Below are 22,256 nucleotides of genomic sequence, written 5' to 3' on the forward strand. Positions count from 1 at the left end.
AAAAAAAAAAAAAAGATTTAGTGTATTTCCTGCCAATTAGATATATTGGGATTTATTTAACAAAATTGAGAATATGCCACACATAGTTTTGATTTCTGGGGTTTTTACTTAACATAATACCATGATTATTTTCCCAAGTTTAATAAATCATCTTGGAAAATGGTTAATTATTATAAACAAAAAACTCTGCTTAAGAGAGAATCTTCTTCTTCTTCTTTTTTTTTCAGTTTTTGGCCAGGGCTGGGTTTAAACCCACCACCTCCGGCATATGGGGCCAGCACCCTACTCCTTTGAGCCACAGGCACCACCCATCTTTTTTTTTTTTTTAGAGACAGAGTCTCACTTTATCAGCCTTGGTAGAGTCCCATGGTGTCACAGCTCACAGCAACCTCCAAGTCTTAGGTTTAGGTGATTCTCTTGCCTCAGCCTCCCAAGTAGCTGAGACTACAGGCCCCTGTCATAACGCCCAGCTATGACAACCAAAAAATAGATGGGCATTGTGGCAGGTGCCTGTAGTCCGAGCTACTCAGGAGGCTCAGAGCTGGCAGGTTTTTAGAGATGAGGTCTCATTCTGGCTCAGGCTGGTCTTGAACCCCCGAGTTCAGGCAATCCACCCACCTCAACCTCCCAAGTGCTAGGATTACAGGCATGAGCCACCTCGCCAGGCACAAGAATCTCCTTCATTAACCAGACTCATACAAAGCTACCTTCTCTCAAGACATGAAGTATCTCAGGCTCACAGCACTTTAGGGGCCAGAAAACACTTAAAGTCTTTTAAAATCAGAAGAAAATAAAGTTCTCATTTTCAACCTAGCTTGGATTACATTCATCTTCATGACAATACAGTCATAAAATAATAATTTGGGTTTTTTTTTCAGGTTAATATAAGAGTACATTCAATTAAATTACATTAATTGCATTTGTAAGATAAAGTGCAAAGTCTGAGTTGTAGTTGAGTCCTTCACCCAGGAAGTGTGTCATATAACTCTACATTGTACCAGACAGGTGAGACTTTATCAAGCCCCCCACCATTTTGGTTTTTTGTTTGATTTAGGGTTTTCTTTGAGACAGGGTCTCACTCTATCGCCCAGGCTAGAGTGCCATGGCCTCAGCTTAGCTCATAGCAACCTCAAACTTCTGGGCTCGAGTTATCCTCTTACCTCACAGCCTCCCAGAGGGCTACGATTACAGCAGTGAGCCACTGCACCCACCCTTGTTTGTTTTTTGTTTTTAAAAAAGGAAGAGACCAGCTCAGCGCCCGTAGCACAGTGGTTACAGAGCCAGCCACATACAACAAGGGTGGCGGGTTTGAACCTGGCCTGGGCCAGCTAAAAAACAATGAACAACAGCAACAAAAAATAGCCGGGCGTATGGCAGGCGCCTGTAGTCCCAGCTACTTGGGAGGCTGAGGCAAGAGAATTGCTGAAGCTCAGGAGAAGAGTTTGAGACTGCTGTGAGCTGTGATGCCACAGCACTCTACTGAGAGCAACAAAGAAAATCTCTTTATCAAAAAAAAAAAAAAAAAAGGAAGGGACCCATCAAGGCAAAAGTGCCTAAAACCCACAAAAGTCATAATGTATCCATGGACCCAAGTCATTCAAAATTCAAGATAACTCAGGCTGAGTTATTCAACCTAAGCAACATAACTCAGTTGAAAAAGGTTGAGGGGAGGGAGGTTATAAGCCAATGGCTACTTCAACCAATATATATTTGGGGTTAGGGAATGTCAACCATCAGCTCAGCTCTCATTAAGCACAAATAATGGAAAAGCTCATTAAAAATATGTATTCAGGCCAGGCACATGAATATAGGGTGGCTCATGCCTATAGTCCCAGCATGTGGGAGGCTGAGGCAGATGGATTGCCTGATCTCACAGGTTCGAGACCAGGCAGAGCAAGAGAGAGACCCCCGTCTCTATAAAATAGCTGGGTGTCATAGTGGACGCTTGTAGTCCCAGCTCCTTGGGAGGCTGAGGCAACAGGATCACTTGAACCCAAGAATTTGAGGTTGCTGTGCACTAAGACACCGTGGCACTTTATCAAGGTTGACAAAATGAGAGTCTGTCTCAAAAGAAAAAAAAGAGTGGCTCAGCGCCTGTAGCTCAGGGGCTAGGCATGAGCCACACGCACCAGAGCTGGCAGGTTGGACAGCTACAACAAAAAAATAGCTGGGCGTTGTGGTGGGCACCTGTAGTCCCAGCTACTTGGGAGGCTGAGGCAAGAGAATCGCTTAAGCCTAAGAGTTTGAGGTTGCTGTGAGCCATGATGCCATGGCATTCTACCGAGGGTGACATAATGAGACTCTGTCTCAAAAGGAGAGAAAAAAAAAAAGAGTTGGAGATTGCTGTGAGCTGTGACGTCACCACACTCTACCCAGTGGCAGGGCTACAGAGTGAGACTTTTCTCAAAAAAAAAAAAAAAAATTACGTACTCATTTAAGCACCCTCCCCTCTCCCCCAGTTTTGCTGACCACCTATATTTATATAGTCTTAGAAGCTGAGAGTAATTTAATGGGTCTCCTTTCTCCTCCTCAGCCCTAAACTGGCCTCAGGGAATAAGGAAATTGCATTTCTGAGAGGGAGCCACAAGCTGGGGGACAGAAGCAGCGGGGAAGATTTACCTTTGCATCAGATGAAGTGGGGAGGTCAGTTTTTAAGGAATGAGGGGCATCTTCTTCACAAGGAGGCAGGAGAAAGGCCCGCTCATGGGCTCTGGCTGGAGTAGACCCTGGAAGGGAGGGACTGTGGGTCAAGGTGTGGCCTGGGGGAGGAGGGAGAGGAGCTCTCCATCTCATCCCCAGACCATGCCAGTCTCTCATTCACCCCCAAACATGTATTGCTACCACTTCCCAACACCCATCCTGTGCCAGCCAACACACTCCTCAGGGAAGCCTTGCGACCTCATTTAAGCCCGTGACAACCCTACGGTCCTATTTATCATCCCGTTGGACAAGTGGAGACACAGAAGCACTGGAGCTATAGTCACTACTCAGGACCACACAGCCGGGAAGTGGCAGGCTGGAATTCAAGTGGAAATTAGTTTCCCTTCTAACTCCTACACACTCCCACCATCCACTCAAAGAGCAATGAGGTCAAGTAGCTACTGAGCCTGCCTTCCAGAAACCTCCACCATGGCAGGGATAACAATAACCATCCTCTAAGGACATATCCATAGGAAAGCAAGGTCAGCGGTGGGCAAGGCCATAGCAGGCTGGAAGATAAGGAGGCTTCACAGAGGAAGCAGCATTCGACCTTCTAAGATGGGGAAACATTTCCAACAAGCAGATATGGGGTAGGAGTGATTGAAACAGTGGTATCAGCCTGTGCAGAGGCTGGGCAGTGAAAGGGCCCAGGCATGCAGTAAGCAAATATCTAGGCACATTTCATCAGCAAACACATCATGCCAGGCGGTATTCCGAATCATCTAATGCTCACAACAATCCTGGGAGACCATTATCATTTCCTCTTTGCAGATGGTGAAATAAGGCACAGAGTGGTTAAATAGCTTTTCCAAGGGCACACAGCCAGTGGCTCCAGAATCCATGCTCTTAATCTCTTAGTGAGTGAAGAAGATTCACAAGAGAATTGACTTTATGAGTAGCTGGGGGGGGGGGGCAGCACCTGTGGCTCAGTGAGTAGGGTGCTGGTCCCATGTACCAAGAGTTGTGTGTTCAAACCCAGCCCTGGCCAAAGTGCAACAACAACAACAACAACAAAAATAGCTGGCATTGTGGCAGGTGCCTGTAGTCCCAGCTACTGGAGAGGCAGAGGTAAGAGAAATCACCTAATCCCAAGAGCTAGAGGTTACTGTGAGCTGTGACGCCATAGTACTCTACAGAGGGTGACAAAGTGAGACTGTCTCAAAAAAAAAAAATAGTAATTGAGGGTCAGGTAAATGTCAGGTTAAAGAGAGTGAAACTTCCACACTAGGCACCACGTGAAGATTAATCTAAAGACTAACTAGGCCCTCTGAGGTCTGCTGGATTAAAGCCAGCACAGGCTGGGATGAGGTGGGACACAGTGACTGGCCCACACAGAAGCAGGCCTTGGCCAGAAGCCAGAAGCATCTGAATCATCAACTGGAAATACACAGGGGACCCCAAGGCAGAGATGGCTGCTAAGTAAATAGGGACCTGGCCTTGACCCCAGGGTTACTGGACAAATATACCTGTTTGAGGCCTTTCTGACTTATGACATCAGGAAAAGTGATTAATCTCGAACTTTGGCCATACAACATCAATTGCAGGAGACCGGAAGCAGCACCATGGCTAAGATAGAATTGGCCTTGCTAAACTATTAACCCGGGCAGGTAGCTGATAAAACAAAACGGGCACCAGGCCTGAGGCAGGTTGAGATCCTACCCTACAGCTTCTCGAGTCCTGGCAGACACAAGGATGAGAGCTAGTGGACCTCCAGCTGCTGGGAGCTTGGTGTGCCAAGGGCCTGGCTGCTGCTCAGGAGGCTTCCCTAGGCCTCTGGGTTTGGGGGATCACTGACATCTACCCCTGCAACATGTGAGGGCTACTAGTGAGGGGAGTGGCTGGGTCTCTTTCATCCTGTGGTTTGGGGGAGAAAATGAATGGGATTTAGGTTGATACCACAAGGATGGCAAATCAGACAGGAACCAACTGCTAGCCTGCCCTCCTATCCCTTCTTAGCCTTCCCTTGCTTCCTTCATGATCTAATCTCTTGATGCTCTGGGGTGGCTATCTCTGGTGGGAGAAACTCAGAATAACAATCTTTAAAGAACCCTAACGTATGTCCCAGGGGCAGACAGGAGAGAACGCAAGGAATTCTATTGCCATCAAGGATACAAACATCTCCCTGGGATTTAGGATAAAGTAATCAGAAGTTGGCCATGAGTTGATCACTAAAGCTAGCTGATAGGGACACAGAGGATCCCTGGGCTCTTTCCTTTGATGTGTTTGAAATTTACCATGTGAAACTGTTTTAAAACCATCATCTAAGAAAGGGGAGGGAAATGAGTCAGGACCGTAGATGAAGCAAGATGGGCCACATGTCAGTACTTGTTGGGTGATGGACATACGGGGCTTCTACATAAACCTCATTTCCAAATCAAACTCCTGGACTCAAGTATTTCTCCTGCCTCAGCTTCCTGAGTAGCTGGGACTACAGGTACCTGCCAAAATACCAGACTAGTTTTTCTATTTTTAGTAGAGATGGGGTCTCTCTCCTGCTCAGGCTGGTTTCAAACTCCTGATCTCAAGGGACTCTCTCACCTTGGCCTTCCAACGTGATAGGATTATAGGTGTGACCTACTGCCGACCTGGAAATCTTTCTAGAATGTCTGCTTTCCTAAGCAGAACACATGAAATCTTGTCCTGCCGAGTTCTGTCACTGTACACATGAGCACGGTGGATGCAGCATCATTTGCCGATGTGGGGTTTTCTGTATCCTGCCCTGCTGCCGGGAATAGGTGTGCCCCCATAGCTTCCCTATCTTCTTTTTTTTTTCTTTCTCCATCTTCTTTATTGCTATCAGAACTGGGATCAAGGGGGTGGGCGCTGTGGCTCACACCTGTAATCCTAGCACTCTGGAAGGCCAAGGCAAGTAGATTGCTTGAGCTCATGAGTTTAAGACCAGTCTAAGCCAGAGTGAGACCCCGTCTCTAAAAACAGCTGGGTGTTGTGGCAGGTGGCTGTAGTCCCAGGTACTTGGGAGGTGGAGGCAGGAGGACTGCTTGAGTCCAGGAGTTTGCGTTTGTGTGAGCTATGACACCACAGCACTCTACCCAGAGCAATCACTTAAGCCCAAGAGTTTGAGGTTGCTATACGCTGTGAAGCTGTGCTCATGCGTACAGTGACAGAACTCTGCAGGACAAGATTTCGTGTGTTCTGCTTAAGAAAGCAGACACTCTAGAAAGATTTCCAGGTCGGGCGGAGTTCACACCTATAATCCTATCACACTGGAAGGCCAAGGTGGGAGGGTCCCTTGAGTTCAGGAGGGCCTCTACCAAGGGCAACAAAATGAGACTCTATCTCAAAAGAAAAAAAAAAGAAAAGAAAAGAACTGGGGTCAATTCCTAACTCAGTCATTACTAATGATTTGACCTCAGATGAGCTGTGCTTCCTTCCTTTGAGCTTCCTCAAATGTAAAAGGAGCAATAATAATCTGTTCTTTGTACAGTTCTTATCCATACTAAAAGAGATGACATCTATAGAGCAAAAATACGGATCAGTCTCTGGCACTTCCGGAGTGCTTACCATTTTACCCAAGCTAGTAAAACTCTGTACAGAATAAGAATGTAAATCGATTCTGATTGACAGCCCAGTGGCCTCTCCTGCAGCTAAGGTTTTGCGACAGTTATTTCAGCCACTCAAAGCCCTGTCATCTGAATTCCAGCTTTGAGAATCTGACCATGGCTCTGCTGCTCACATTTTTCTTTCTCCATGTCTCATCCAACTTCCTTCCTGCCCACTACACAGGGGTCAAGGTGTGGGTTCTGCATTCTCCACACCCACAAAAACCCTTCAAGATAATCAGTTTGAACTTTGGGGCCCACAAGAAACTTAGGGTTTTTCTAAGAGAAAGCAGCTTTGGGTGATTTGATGAAATATATGATGACTTTTTTATTTTCAGTTTGGGCAAAGATAGATAATCGACCTCTTTTATTCTTTTTTTAGAAACAGAGTCTCACTTTGTCGCCCTTGGTAGAGTCCTGTAGCATCACAGCTCACAGCAACCTCAAACTCCTGGGCTCAGGCGATTTTCTTGCCTCAGCCTCCTGAGTAGCTGGGACTACAGGTGCCCACCACAACATCCAGCTATTTTTTTGTTGCAGTTTGGCCAGGGCCGGGTTCAAACCCACCACCCTCAGTATATGGGGCCTGGCGCCTTACCCACTGAGCCACAGGCGCCACCCAATAATTGGCTTCTTGTCTCTGTCTGCAACTATAGTTATCATCTCCCTGCCTGGGCACTCCCAAAGGCCCATTTAAGAAACCAAACAGTGGCAGCACCGGTAGCTCAGTGGGTAGGGCACCGGCCACATACACCGAGTCTAAAACATTGGCTCAGGCTCGGCACCTATGGCTCAAGCAGCTAAGGCACCAGCCACATACACCTGAGCTGGCGGGTTCGAATTCAGCCCGGGCCCGCCAAACAACAATGATGGCTGCAACCAAAAAATAGCTAGGCGTTGTGGCAGGTGCCTATAATCCCAGCTACTTGGGAGGCAGAGGCAGGAGACTCGCTTGAGCCCAGGGGTTGGAGGTTGCTGTGAGCTGTGATGCCACAGCACTCTACCCAGGGGGACAACTTGAGGCTCTGTCTCAAAAAAAAAAAAAAAAAATTGGTTCAAACCTGGCCCAGGCCTGCTAAACAACAATGACAACTGCAACAAAAAAATAGCTGAGCATTGTGGCGAGCGCTTATAGTCCCGGCTACTTGGGAGGCTGAGGCAAAAGAATCACTTAAGCCTAGGAGTTGGAGGTTGCTGTGAGCTGTGATGCTACAGCATTCTACCCAGGGCAACAGCTTGAGGCTCTGTCAAAAAAAAAAAAAAAAGAAAGAAAGAAAGCAAACAGTGCAAAGGCTGACAGAGACACGTGATGCTTGTTTGTATAGTGCCCTAGATGAGCGACATCAGAGGAAACTGCTATGCCTGTTCCTTTCTCTGTGCTGACCAGCAATCCCCTAGATTTCCCCTATTTTGTTATTATTTTTGCCTTTGGCCAGCAACCACTACCGCATTTGCTTTAGGACCATTTCCCTTTATCTTTAATTGCTGATCAAAGGGCTGCACCTTTTTTTTTTTTTAATCTTTAGCTATAGGAAATAATCTTGACTTCTTGGCCTGGAGTTAACTTTTCCAGGTTGAACTTCTCTAAGGTAACTGGAATTTTCCTATCATCAGCTAATATTGAATGAGCACTCCATGGTGGCAACACTAGGGTGGATGACTCCTTATCACAATAGGATGAAACAGGTTCTATTAGTATTCTCATTCTAAGAAATAAAGAAACTGGCCAGGCACGGTGGCTCATGCCTGTAATCCTAGCACTCTAGGAGGCTGAGGCGGGTGGATTGCTTGAGCTCACAAGTTCAAGACCAGACTGAGCAAAAGCGAGACCCCAGCTCTACTAAAAATAGAAAAACTGAGGCAAGAGAATCACTTGAGCCTGAGGGTTGGAGGCTGCTGTGAGCTGAGACACCACGGCACTCTACCTAGGTCAATAGCTTGAGACTCTGTCTCAAAAATAAATAAATAAATAAAAATAGTCATTAATACTATGAAGTTCTGTGTTAGAACAGTCTGTTAAACTATGAAATCATCATTTCTGCCAACCTTCTAATAGAAACTTCAGCATTAATTTATGTTGGTGATTATAGCCAATTGATTTTTTTATATATTTGGAATAAAAGTTAAAGACCTTGCAATGAAAAATAAGATAAAATAAAAATAGAAAAACTAGCCAGGGGTTGTGGTAGGCACCTGTAGTCCCAGCTACTCGGGAGGCTGAGGCAGGACGATTGCTCAAGCCCAGGTATTTGAGGTTGCTATGAACTATGACACCATAGTACTCTAACCAGGGTGAGACTCTGTCTCAAAAAAAAAAAAAAGGCAGCACCTATAGCTTAGTCGGCAGGGTGCTAGCCACATGCACTGAGGGTGGGGAGGTTCGAGCCTGGTCCAGGCCAGCTAAAACAATGATGACAAATGCAACAAAAAAAAATAGCCAGGTGTTGGGATAGGCGCCTGTGGTCCCAGCTGCTTGGAAGGCTGAGGCAAGAGAATCGCTTAAGCCCAGGAGTTTGAGGTTGCTGTGAGCTGTGGCGCCATGGCACTCTACCCAGGGCAAGACCTTGAGACTCTGTCTTATAAAAAAAAAAGAAAAAAGAAAAGAAACTAAGCCACAGTGAAGCTAATTCTCCTGCTAGAAAGTGGCAAAGTCCGGATTCCAATACAGATCCGTCTGGCCCTGGCTTGAGTGAACTATTACATGGACTCGGGATCTCCGGCTACCCCTCAGGGGTCTGCAGGAGCACTGAAGCGAGGTTTGGCTCTGGCAGCAAAGGGGTGAGAATGAGACAGGCTGAGAAGCAGCTCCCCTTGGGAAAGTCAGCCGCCGGCTGAGTCCTTCTGTCATTTGGCAAACTGGCCAAGCCCTTGCCTGGGCAGGAGATGGAGATAAATCTGAGGTGGCCAGAAAGGCTTTGGGGTAGCAGTAAATGCAGTGGTTAGAGACGTGTACATTCCAATCACACAGCTCAGATGCTACTTCCTACTCATGTGACCCTAAACAAACCACTCTCTCCCTCTGGGCTTCAGGGGCCTGAGGACAAAGCAGCAGGCCTGGGACTGACCCGAGGTGAGGAAAGTGGTGGGGGATACAGCACTCCCACTGCACAGCTGCAAGGGCCAGGGCTACAAGAGCAAGAAGAGGTGGTCAGGCACTGCGCCTGGAGCCCACATGCAAGGCCAGCCTGTGCTGGGTTGTGGCAGAGCCAAGGTTAGAGGCCAGGTCTCTGACCACAGGTAGAACACGGGCCCAGTAACATATGGCCTTGGCCAGGTTGTCTCATCCCTCTATGCTTGTTTTCCCATCTATAAAACAGGCAAATGACAATACCTCACTCATGCAGGTAAGTGAAAAATAAATAAGTCCATTTCTTTGAAGTACAGTACTTAGAATAGTGTCTGACACACGGAAAGGTCTCAATTACTGAGTTGTTTTCTTTTGACAAAAATAGTAATGGATAGTATCTATGCTTTTGTTTCCTGGCTTTATCCACTTTAAAACTCACTATCCTGGCTTGACGCCTATACTCAGTGGCTAGGGCGCCAGCCACATACACTGGAGCTGAAGGGTTCGAATCCATCCCGGGCCTGCCAACCAACAATGACAGCTACAACCAAAAAATAGCCAGGCATGTGGCAGGTGCCTGTAGTTCCAGTTGCTTGGGAGGCTGAGGCAAGAGAATCACTTAAGCCCAAGAGTTGGACGTTGCTGTGAGCTGTGACACCATGGTACTCTACCCAGAGCAACAGCTTGAGACTCTGTCTCAAAAAAAAAAAACTCACTACCCTGTGAGCACGTTTCCATATGCATGATGACACTGTTAACAGTACTTCATTGTGTGACTGTCATTAATTTTACCATCTATGTTGTTTCCGATTTTTTGCTTATATGCTGAGATGAATGTCCTTATAGATAAATCTTCATTGCTTTAAGTAAATTTGCTCTAAGTAGAAAAATTAAATTAAGTTAAAAATACCTGGGCCCGGAAAGGTGGTGGACCTCACAGACTGCTCTTCCCTCTGCCCATTCTCGGTGCCTCTCAGAGAAGCTGCCAAAGGCCTTCCTGGCTTCACAGCATCAGGGAAGCCTGGAGTGGGAGACCTGATTTCAGGAACCGATTTCCCTGAAAGCCAGATGGAAATAAAGTTATTTTTATTCTATGCAGTGGGGTAGCCATCAAGAGCCTGGGCCTCCAAGTCAGAGACCTGGGCTCTAACCTTGGCTGTGCCACAAATTCACAGTGTTGCAGGTGGTGATGGGGGGGAGGGAGGGATTCTTTCTCTCAGGGCCTGGGCCCCTACATGTGTAAAATGTGATAGTCGGACACAACAATGCCCCGTGATGGCCCAGCTCTGACATCTGGCTTCTGACCCTGTGTAACCTTAGACAAGTCACTTTCCTCCTCTGAGATCCGTTTCCTCACCTATAAAATGGGGATGATAATAACAACAGTATCTGCTTACCTCCCTCCCAGGGCTGTTGTGAAGGAGGAAATGAGGAAGACAGAGGTGAAAGGGCTTTGTAGACAATACATTTCCCTGAACGCGAGAGCAACTTTAAGATACCCATCCCTTGTAGAAACAATCCAAGTGTCCCTCAACACACGAATGGATTAATAAACTGTGCTCTCTATAAATCACAGAATACTATTCATCCTTAAAGAGGGAAATTTTGCCTTCTTTGTAACAACCTGGATGGATTTGGAGAACATTCTCCAAAGTATTGCAAAAGCTGTCACATGTAAACTATAATCTAATGGTTTGTGCTGTCATATTAATCTGAAAATGTATTCGGATTAATATGACTTAAAAACTTCTTTTTTTCTTATTAATCTGAAATTTTTTAAAATGGGGAAAAAAACTATCCATCCCTCTTAGTCCCTACTCAAGCCCCTAGAGGTAGGAGCTCTGGCTGTTCTGCAGCTTCCTTCCACAAGCTGTGGAAACATCAATCTTGCCCTTTGTACAGCTGTGATCCCAAGAACAGCAGCTACACCTCCTGAGGACCAGCTGTGCCAAGCCCAGGCCCAACTTTGCTTCTGCTAGATCCTCACAACAGCTTGGCTTGTCGTCCCTGTTAAGAGATGAGAAAACTGAGACCTGAGCAGGTTAAGTCACTTGCCCAAGACTCCATAGCCAGAGGTAGGCAGGACTGGGTGAAGAAATCCGCTGCCTTCTCGGAGAGGAATCACTTCCTCTTTCCATTGAATTGGGAAGCCCCCAAAGGTGCTGGGCTTCCTGCCAGCTCCTCAGAACTACTCTGTAAACAGCTTCCTCCCCCACCTCCACCATGCCCTGGATATCCCTGCCAACTGGCCTCCGCCTCCTCCTCAGGCTGCCTACACATCTCTCCCCAGGCTGTATCTTACTAAAATAAGATCTGACCTCACCACTTCTCTGTTTTAAGCCTTTATGGGGCTCCCCATTGCCTAATGTCCACACTCCTTAGCCTGAATTCTTCTATATCCCCATTGCATTCCAGATAAAGCCCACATTTTATAGCTCTGCATTCAAGGCCCTTTGCTCTCTGGTGACTTGGATTGGACCCATGTTTGACAGCCACAGAAAACAGAGGCACTGAAGTCCAGGGAAGGCTGCCAACTTGCTTAACCTCACAGGGAGCACCCAGTAGGGCTGGGAGGGCTGGGAAGTAGAGTCTCTAATAACATTCACTCCAACTGGTAAATGTGTCTCTGAACAAAACCCATTGTTACCACAGGATCTAGCTTTGGGACTAGAACAAAAATAGTAAGATGTAAATTTGAATGGTACCATGCAGATGTATTTAATTTTCACCATTTAATGATAGGATTATCTGTATTTTATTTTTTAGCATATTGATACTCAGATAGGTGAAAATGACTTTTCCCAAGTCAAACAGCCAATAAGGGTCAAGCCTGGGGCTAGTTTCCGGGCCTACCATCCAGCTGGGGCAGAGCTACATAAACACCATCCCCTAGACCCAGGGTTGGCACCAGAGGCAGATTGCTCAGTCCAGGACAAGCAGGAACAAAGGGGTGATCATTGATTTCCCCAGGGTGGGGAGACCTTGGAGAAGCACAACAGTAACCAGGCTATAATGGGAAGGATAATGGAAAACTTTCTCCTTGTATTTTCTTTGCTGACACTGACATATTATTCATTAAATCAAACCATCTTGATCTGAGCGCCCGTAGCTCAGTGGTTAGGGTGCTGGCCACATACACTGAGGCTGGAAGGTTCAATCCTGGCCCAGGCCTGCTAAAAACAACAATGACAACTACCACAAAAAAACAGCTGCATGTTGTGGTGGGTGCTTGTAGTCCCAGCTACTTGGGAAGCTGAGGCAAGAGAATCACTTAAACCCTAGAACTGGAGGTTGCTGTGAGCTGTGATACCACAGCACTCTACCCAACATGACAGCTTGAGGCTCTGTCTCAAAAAAAAAAATTGGTTCTCTTTCAAACAGGTCACATGTTGAGTGTAAGAGTAGGATGGGAGTCTTTTATTTTTCATTTAACACAATTCTGAATCAGTTTTTAAAAATTTAACCTGTTTTTTTCTACTTTATTTTATTTATTTATTTTTTTTTTTTTTTTTTTTTTTTTGAGACAGAGTCTCAAGCTGTCGCCCTGGGTAGAGTACCTGGCATTCAACCTCCAACTCTTGGGCTCAAGTGATCCTCCTACCTCAGTTTTTCTATTTTTAGTAGAGACAGGGTCTCACTTTTGCTCAGGCTGGTCTCAAACTCATGAGCTCAAACAATCCACCCACCTTGGCCTCCCAGAGTGCTAGGATTACAGGCATGAGCCGCCTCACCAGCATTTTTTTTTTCACTTTAATATTAACTAGAAAGATATATGGCTAAATCCATTGACAAGGAAAGATGCTAACAAAACACTGTTGAATGTTTTGTTAGCAACAAAAGAACATTATATGTTACCCCTTTTGGGTAAAATGTGTGTAAAAGGAAGAAGACATCTACACATAAAGAGAAAAATTAACCTGAAGAATATACACCAAAATGTTTACAGTGATTTTTTTTTTGGGGGGGGGGATGATTATTGGTGGTTTTTGTTTTCCTTTTTAGAGACAGAGTCTCATTTTGTTGCTCTCAGTAGAGTGCTGTACCATCACAGCTCACAGCAACCTCCAGCTCTTGGGCTTAGGCGATTCTTTTGCCTCAGCCTCCCAAGTAGCTGGGACTACAGGCGCCTGCCACAACGCTCGGCTTTTGTTGCAGTTTGGCCGGGGCCAGGTTTGAACCCACCACCCTTGGTATATGGGGCCGGCACCCTATTCACTGAGCCACAGGCACCACCCAATTATTGGTAATTTTATACTGTGGGATTTTTTTTTCTTTTAGTTTGTTCATGCTGGAGAATTTTTCAACAGTGATCATGCATTATTTGCATGGTAAAGTATATTTCTTTTTTTTTTTTTTTTTTTGAGACTGAGCCTCAAGCTATCGTCCTGGGTAGAGTGCCGTGACATCACAGCTCACAGCAACCTCCAACGCCTGGGCTCAAGCGAGTCTCCTGCCTCAGTCTCCCAAGTAGCTGGGACCACAGGCGCCCGCCACAACACCTGGCTATTTTTTTTTGCTTGCAGCCGTCATTGTTGTTTGGCAGGCCTCGGGCTGGATTCAAACCCGCCACCTTAGGTGGCTGGCGCCTTAGCCACTTGAGCTACAGGTGCTGAGCTGTAAAGTATATTTCTTAAGGAAATATAAAATCAGTAAACAAGCTAGCTAAAATAATGGCTAGAACTGAGCCCTGCGACCTAGAGTGACTAGCATTTGCCTGGGGACCCACTGGGTGCAGACTAGTAAGCAAGCAGAAAATGCATCAGCCCTTCCCCAGATTCACATCCTACTCACTTCTTACTAACAACTGTCCACATCTGCCCTTGTTATTTTTCACTTCAGGTACCCTCCCACAACCCTGGAGATCTTAAGTAAGGAAAAGCGAGACTCAGGGAGACGAAGAGACCTGCCCGAGGGAAAAAGCAGCACAGCAGCAGGAAGGCAGGAACCAGGGCCGAGGGGGGCACCAGGGCTGTGGGCAGGATCCCCACTCCACACTGGAAGACCCAGACAATGCACACATCACCTCTCCCAACTGGGGTCTCGGGCACTTCAGAAGGACATTCCATAGACCACACCATCCCTCCAGCCCAAGCCCTTTCTGCCTAAAACTTAGCAGCTAGAAGTCGGCATCTCAGGCGCACGGTGCCTGTGGCTCAGTGGATAGGGCGCCGGCCCCATATACCAAGGGTGGCTGGTTCAAACCCGGCCCCAGTCAAACGGCAACAAAAAAATAGCCTGGCGTTGTGGCAGACATCTGTAGTCCCACTACTTGGGAGGCTGAGGCAAGAGAATTGCCTAAGCCCAGGAGTTGGAGGTTGCTGTGAGCTGTGACACCACAGCACTCTACCCACTCTACCAAGGGTGATGAAGTGAGACTCTGTCTCAAAAAAAAAAAAAAAGAAGCCAGCTTCTCCTCCACAGCGACCTTGCCACCAAGATTCACAAAACCACTGCCAGTCTTAGGGAACACGGCTGCCTTCCACAGACCCAGGAAGAAACAAACAGTTGCTTGTACAAAATGACAATGAACTATTGCTGAGATGAGTGCTGACTCAACCGTGAACTTGGACAGAGCTGCCAGCTCAGAGGGTGTGCACAGAAGGGGAAACACTGCCTGTGTCCCCATGAGGAGGGGGCCCCCGGCTCTCTGTTAAGCAAGACACACTCAAGGCCACCAGCCCATCTGCAGCCGGCCAGTGCGCCCTGCTTGTAGGGAAGAGAAAAAGCATCATTATATTTTCATCCTAAGGGGAGTCCAACTTTGCTCTTTCTTTTTCTTGCTTGTTCCCCAGGGCCATGCGGCAGCCCCCTCCTAGCACTGCAGGGCACACAGGAGCATACGGGAGAAAGAAAACACAAACACACATGGGGAGAGGGTGGTGCTGGCAGGGTCACAGCCGCAAACGGAGCTGTCAGCACATGTCAGGCGGACACCCTCCCACACAAAAGACACCCCATCACACCCAGCCACAGATGTCATCTGACAGAGCCTGACTTAACACGAAGTTTCAGTTTCCTGTGAAAGCCCCATCTCAGAGTGCTTTGGGTTTTTAGGTGCCTTTTAAATGCAAGTAATAAGTAACACGTATATACATTAATGTCTTCACTCTTACTTCATTTCTTACTTTTTAAGAAAAAAAAAAAAAGAGTCTTGCCTTTGCTCAGGCTGGTCTTGAACTCCTCAGCTTAAGCCACCTACTTGCCTCGGTCTCAGAGGACTGGGATACAGGCGTGAGCCACTGGGCCCAGCCTGTCACTGCTACTTTGGAGGGGCTGACGTGTGACCTGCCTGCACCTCCAAAGCTCCTTTGTTTGCCTGTCAAAACTGCAGGATGGAGGGGAGGTGGCTTCTCTGTCATTCCCTGGAAACTGGATGTCTGATAGGTAGGCAGATATGATTCCCACTCTTTCAGGCTGGAACACAGAATGCTAGTGAAGCAAAAATAAAACACAGGCAGGACGAGGTAAAGGAGGCCAAAATGCTCACAAGAAATGTTGTGACAAGCTTTAAACCACATTGGGCTTCCTGTCTGCAGGGGCAGAGGCACGAGCTGATCACAGACTTATCCCTGAGACACAGGAGCCGCCTCGGGCTTCCAGGACAACACTCCCGCCCCCCCGCCCCAATATGCCCTGAGATTAAATTCTAAAGATTTCACACATGAAGTTGATTCCGCAGGATCATGAGATGAACAATGTAGGTTGCGATGAAGGAGCAGAATCAAGGGGAAGCTGAGGGAACCTTCCACTCTGGGTTGGACCGGACCCAGCCTCTGCGATCCCAGCTGTGTGCATGAGCGCATATTTTTTAACCCTCTGAGCTTTATCTATAGAGTCAGAGTAATAACAACCCTACCCTTCCGGGGACTAACTCAGGGCTCCGTGGGCTGGCCCAGGGCCAGAGCTAGGCACACTCCACCCAAAAGGCACAAATGAAAAAAGAACCAGACAGCGCCTGTAGCTCAAAGGAATAGAGTACCAGCCCCATATGTTGGAGGTGTTGGGTTCAAACAACCCAGGCCTGGCCAAAACTGCAAAAAACCCAAAAAAACCCTCTGATTTCCAAGTAGGGTCTCTAAAGGAAGTATCTGGGGTGAAGGCTATCTTCAGCACTTTATTTTTATTTTTTTATTTTCTGAGACAGAATCTCACTATGTCACCCTCAGTAGAGTGCTATGGCGTCACAGCTCACAGCAACCTCCAACTCCTGGGCTTAGGCAATTCTCTTGCCTCGGCCTCTAGAGTAGCTGGGACTACAGGTGCCCACTACAACACCCGCCTATTTTTTGTTGCTGGGGCCGGGTTCGAACCCACCACCCTCAGTATATGGGGCCAGCACCCAACCCACTGAACCACAGGCACCACCTCTATCTTCAGCGCTGTAAATGCTCTAATGGAAGCTGGCTGTAGATGGGCAACAACTTGGGGTACAATCTTAAAGGCACAAGGGCTATGGGGCAAAGTAACATGGCAGTCCAGCTTCCACCTGCCTAAGCCATTCACTGCCAGCCTCATCACATACAGGAGGCAGGCAGCCTGGGGTTCTCCTCTCTGCCAGGACCCCCAAGGATGGAAAGGGGATGCCAGTGATCCCTTCTAGAACAAAATTAGGGATGAACTCATCTGCTACAGCTTAGTGGCTAGGGATGCTAGGGGTTTGGTATGTTAATTCGCAGATCCACAAAATCAGTCTGGATGTTTTTGGAAGCTCTCTAGATGAAGCTGAAAACCCAGAGTGATGAGGGTTGAATCACCGACACCAGGAGGACAGACAGCTAGGGACAGAAGCTCTTCTCTGCGCCTGCTTCTTCATCATTCACCAAGATTCGCTGACAGGGGTGATGTCCTTTTCTCTCCAGTTTCTGTTTTCAGGATGCCGGGCACCCTCTCTATTAAGCATGAATTACTTACACCTTGGAAGTCAAAGGGCCTCAGAGCTTCATAGCATGCTGTCAGTGTGCAGTGAGCTAGCTGACAAGGAGACCTGGCTTAGCGTCAGCTTCCAGTGCCCAGGAGATGCACACGATTATTATTTACTGTTGTTATTTTCATTATCATCCCTAACTAGGTCAGGCCTTTTTTCCCCAAGTGCTTTCCCATAGGCTTGGCCTATTTAATCCAGATAACATCTCTGGGGGAAAGGTCCCATTGCTATCTCTGTCTCAGATTTGAAGAACTTGAAGCCTAGAATGGTTATCTATTTATATCTATCTATATATGCCCCACCTCCTTCTGGTAGAAAGGATTAAAGACAAAAAAAGAAGGCTCGGCACCTGTGGCTCAAGTGGCTAAGGCACTAGCCACATACACCTAAGGTGGCAGGTTCGAATCCAGCCCAGGCCTGCCAAATAACAATAATGGCTGCAACCAAAAAACAGCCAGACATTGTGGCAGGGGCCTGTGGTCCCAGCTACTTGGGAGGCTGAGGCAGGAGACTCGCTTGAGCCCAGGAGTTGGAAGTTGCTGTGAGCTGTGATGTCACAGCACTCTACCCAGGGGGATAGCTTGAGGCTCTGTCTCAAAAAAAAAAAAAAGAAAGGATTAAAAGAAGTTCATCCTACAGGGACTCCTGCCTGACCTCCTCCCTTCACTGTCTGTGAGCATTTAACACAGTGGCAAAACCAGGAGCGGCTGGAAGAGATTCAGACCAGCTGACAAAGTCTTTCCTCGGTGAGCACACTCTGGAAATCCCCATTGCCCTCACACCCCTCATTAAACACTGATTTATTCTTAAACTGACTCACGTGGCTGGAATAGATCCCTTCTAGGACAAACTAGAATGACTCAGCCATAACTAACAAACCCTGGTGCCAGCCGGCCAACCTAGGGACAAGCCCAGATTTCTGGGCCTTCCCTCTCTTTTCCTTCCCCTCTCATCCCTGAGTTTGACTCTCCTAGGCGCGCGCGCACACACACACACACACACACCCCACTCAAAACTCCCAACTCAAGCCAGACATGAAATCAGGCAAATCTATCTTCCTAACTTCTCTATCCCTCATTCTCCAGCGAACTTGTATCCACCAGCTACCAAAATGACTCATTCTTCCTCATTCATTGACTGTGTTAGAGACTGGGGATTCCATCCTTTATCTCAAAACTGACATAATCCTGACGTTAAGTTAGTTAAATAAAAGATATTTAATCATAACTGGGAGGAGTTCCTGTGCTGAAAACAAACTTGAGGGAGGGGCGCCTAATCGAGCTGCTTTATAACTATGTTAAGGTGGTCAGGGAAAGTTTGGGGGTTTTTTTAATTTGTTTTTTGTTTTGTTTTTACAGTTTTTGCCTGGGGCTGGGTTTGAACCCGCCACCTCCAGCATATGGGGCCAGCGCCTTACTCTTTTGAGCCACTGGCACTAACCGGTCTTTTTTTTGTTTTTTTTTTATGACAAGTTGTCACTCTGAGGCTGGAGTGCAGTGGTACAATCACAGCTCACTATAACCTCTAACTCCTGGGCTCCAGCCTCCAGAGTAGCTAGGACTATAGGCTCGTGCCACCGCGTCCAGCTAGTTTTTTCATTTTTCTTCACCATGTTGCCCAGGCTGGTCTCAAACTTGGCATCCCAAAGTGGCAGGCTTACAGGTGTGAGCCACTGCGCCCAGCCTCAGGGGAAGCTTCTGTGAGGAGGGGCCATTTAGGCAGAGACCCACAAGATAAAAAGGACCAGTCATGGGAAGAATGCAGGGAAATTAGGGAAGGATCAGTGTTAAGGATGCACAAAGGTGTATCTCTTGAAGTGAAGAATGGCCCTAGTAGCTGAGCTGGGTGAATAAGGGGGAAAGTGGTGGAGATGAGGACAGAGAGCTGGCCAGGGGTTAGACCACGCAGGACCCTGTAGGCCTTGAGTAGGCAGAACCTCTTCATGAACCCCTTTGAACTGATAACCTGTAGCTGCAACAATACTTACCAAATAACCATAACCATTTGCTCCCTCTCATATCCCAGTCTCCCTGCATTAGGCTGGGGACACACAGAGAAGGTTCTGGCCAATGGATTTTGAATGGTGATGCTATCCATCACTTTCAGCACAAAGCAATTAAGAGCTAGTGAGCCTCTTCCACAGCTCACTTCCCCTTGGAAGCCACATGTTCCAGATGATATAGCCAGCTGTGAGAACGCAGGGGGCCTCCAGACCCACACTGGATGACATGAGTGAGAAACTAGGTTTCAAGTTTTATCTGTTAATGTAGCATAACTGAGCCTACACTGGTCAATGCATAATCCAACTCCATGTCCAAAACTTGCAACCTGGAGGAACCTAGTTACAAGAGCTTAGCATAGAGCAGGAGTTCAAAAAATGGTTTTTCACTTCACCGCAGCTCTTATCCTTCCTCTCTTAAAAAACTGAGGACGAGTTTAGATGTACTGCACATGTGCCTCCTTTTAGCTTAACACCACTCCCAAGACACCAACGGTGATTAAAGCCCTGCTTTTTGCCAATAGTATAACTAATGCATGGAAGGAAAGTCAGGTGAACTGTCCTGAGTCACGTAGCACTAACTTTTAAAAACCTCATCACTAGGGCTCGGTGTCCGTAGTTCAGTGGTTAGGGTACAAGTCATGCACATCAGGGTTGGTGGGTTCAAACGCAGCCTGAGCATGCTAAACAAACAAGCAACAACAACAACAACAAATAGCTGGGCATTGTGGCAGGTGCCTATAGTCCCAGCTACTAGGGAGGCTGAGGCAAGAGAATCACTTGAGCCCAAGAGTTTGAGGTAGCTGTGAGCTGCAATGCCACAGCACTCTACCGAGGGCGAAAAAGTGAGACTCTGTCTCAATTAAAAAAAAAAAAAAAACCCTCATCATTGGCCAGGTATAGTGGCACACATCTGTAATCCAAGCACTCTGGAGGCCGAGGCAGATGGATCACCAGAGTTCAGGAGTTCAAGACCACCCTGAGCAATAGCAAGACCCTGTCTCTAGAAAAACAGCAGGGTGCTGTGGTGGGTGCCTGTAGTCCCAGCTACCAGGGAGGCTGAGGCAAGAGAATGGCTCTGAGCCCAAAAGTTTGAGGTTGCTGTAAGCTATGACCCCAGGCACTCTACCTAGAATAACAAAGTGAGACTCTGTCTCAAAAAAAAAAACATAAAAACTAGCCAGGTGTGGCTCAGCACCTGTCTCAAGCGGCTAAGGCATCAGCCACACACCCCAGAGTTGGCAGGTTCAAATCCAACCTAGGCCTGCCAAACAACAATGACAACTACAACCAAAAAATAGCCAGGCATTGTGGCGGGCACCTGTAGTCCCAGCTACTTGAGAGGCTGAGGCAAGAGAATCGTTTAAGCCCAGGAGTTAGAGGTTGCTGTGAGCTATGATGCCATGAAACTCTACCCAAGGCTTGAGGCTCTGTCTCAAAAAAAAAAAAAAAAAAAACTAGCCAGGTGTAGTGGCACATGCCTATAGTCCTAGCTATTCAGGAGGCTGAGGCAAGAGGATAGCTCAAGGCAGGAGTTTGAGGTTGCTATAAGCTCTGATGACACTGCAACACTCTACTCAGGACCTCAAAAAAAAAAAAAAAAAGAAAGAAAGACCAGGCGCAGTGGCTCATCCTAGGACTCTGGGAGGCCAAAGTGAGTGGACTGCTTGAACTCACAAGTTCAAGACCAGCCTGAGCAAAAGCAAGACCCTATCTCTACTTAAAATAGAAAAACTGAGGCAAAAGTATTGCTTGAGTCCAAGAATTGGAGGTTGCCATGAACTTTGATGCCATGGCTCTCTATCCAGGGTGACAGCTTGAGACTCTATCACAAAAAAAAAAAAAAAAAAAAAAGAAGAAGAAAGAGAAAGAAAGAAAAGAAAAGGCCGGGCGCAGTGGCTCATCCTTGTAACCCTAGCACTCTGGAAGGCCAAGGCGGGGGTGGGGGGGCGGAATTGCCTGAGCTCACAGGTTCAAGACCAACCTGAGCAAGAGCAAGACTTCATCACTAAAAATAGTTAGATGTGGCAAGCGCCTGTAGTCCCAGCTACTCAAGAGGCTGAGGCAAAGAATCACTTGAGCCCAAAAGTTTGAGATTGCTGTGAGCTAGGATGTCATAGCTCTCTACCAAGGGTGACAAAGTGAGACTCTGTCTCAATTAAAAAAAAAAAAAAACCCAACTTACTACTACAACCCAGACTCCTGGCCTGGGGGAAGGGGGGCTTGCCCCAATGAGTGCCAGGACCTGAATCCTATCCATGTTTTATTGTTCTCTAGTGGCTGGAAAGGGGTGGACGTGGAGCAAATACAGGCCCTGTCTGGCCCTAGCAATAGCCCCAGCTCTTCAGGAGAGGAAGGGTTCACTCTCCTCTTTCATTTTAGGCAACAACTCAAAATTTCCCATTCAATGACAGGCCCACTCCAGGAAGGAAATTACTCGGGCTGAGATGGCAAACTCAAAGTCAGAAACCATCTGGATTGCACAATCAAGAAGAAAGTACATGAAAATCGTGAAATAAGACACCCAAGAAGACGGTCATAACAGATGGAAAGATATGACCCCGGTCACCTCCCGGAACCCCTCAAATTCCTGAAGCATCTCACTCTCCCACTCAGTTGATAGCTGGAAACTCACAGGCACCCCATTCCTCACAGGGTGGGAATTCAGGGGTTGGAACCCCTCCAATATCTTCCCTTCACTCCTAGGTGGAAGCAAATTCTTGACCATGGCTGCTTGGCCCTGAGTGGCCTGACCCTGCCCTCTCCCTGGCAGCCCAACCCCAGGCCTTTGCACATACATGGACCTTCCTACCGACCTTACCCACCCTCCCTTCATGTGCCCTTGGAGCACTGGCACTGTGGTGGGTTGTATGAACCTGTGTGATGATCTCACTGATATCTGTCTCCTTCACTTGACTGCATGCAAGCTCCCTGAGGCCTGGGACCTCATCTGCATTTTCTTTTTTTTTTTGAAACACAGTCTCAAGTTGTTGACCTGGGTAGTGT

The 22,256-nt window shown here is 47.3% G+C and overlaps 1 protein-coding gene across 1 annotated transcript in view; it reads right to left on the reverse strand.

Annotated features, from left to right (window-relative positions):
* IRAK2 (interleukin 1 receptor associated kinase 2) overlaps positions 1-22,256 on the reverse strand; it is an 88,630-nt gene that overhangs the window by 40,950 nt on the left and 25,424 nt on the right. The window contains exons 3-4 of the mRNA XM_012802492.2: positions 10,238-10,384; positions 2,620-2,726 (exon numbers count right to left, since the gene is read on the reverse strand). Coding sequence (XP_012657946.1) covers positions 2,620-2,726; positions 10,238-10,384 — 254 coding nt within the window. The remainder of the gene's footprint in view (positions 1-2,619; positions 2,727-10,237; positions 10,385-22,256) is intronic.

Source organism: Otolemur garnettii, unplaced genomic scaffold, assembly GCF_000181295.1.
Source record: "Otolemur garnettii isolate 467f Iridium unplaced genomic scaffold, OtoGar3 scaffold00015, whole genome shotgun sequence".
NCBI classification, from domain to species: domain Eukaryota; kingdom Metazoa; phylum Chordata; class Mammalia; order Primates; family Galagidae; genus Otolemur; species Otolemur garnettii.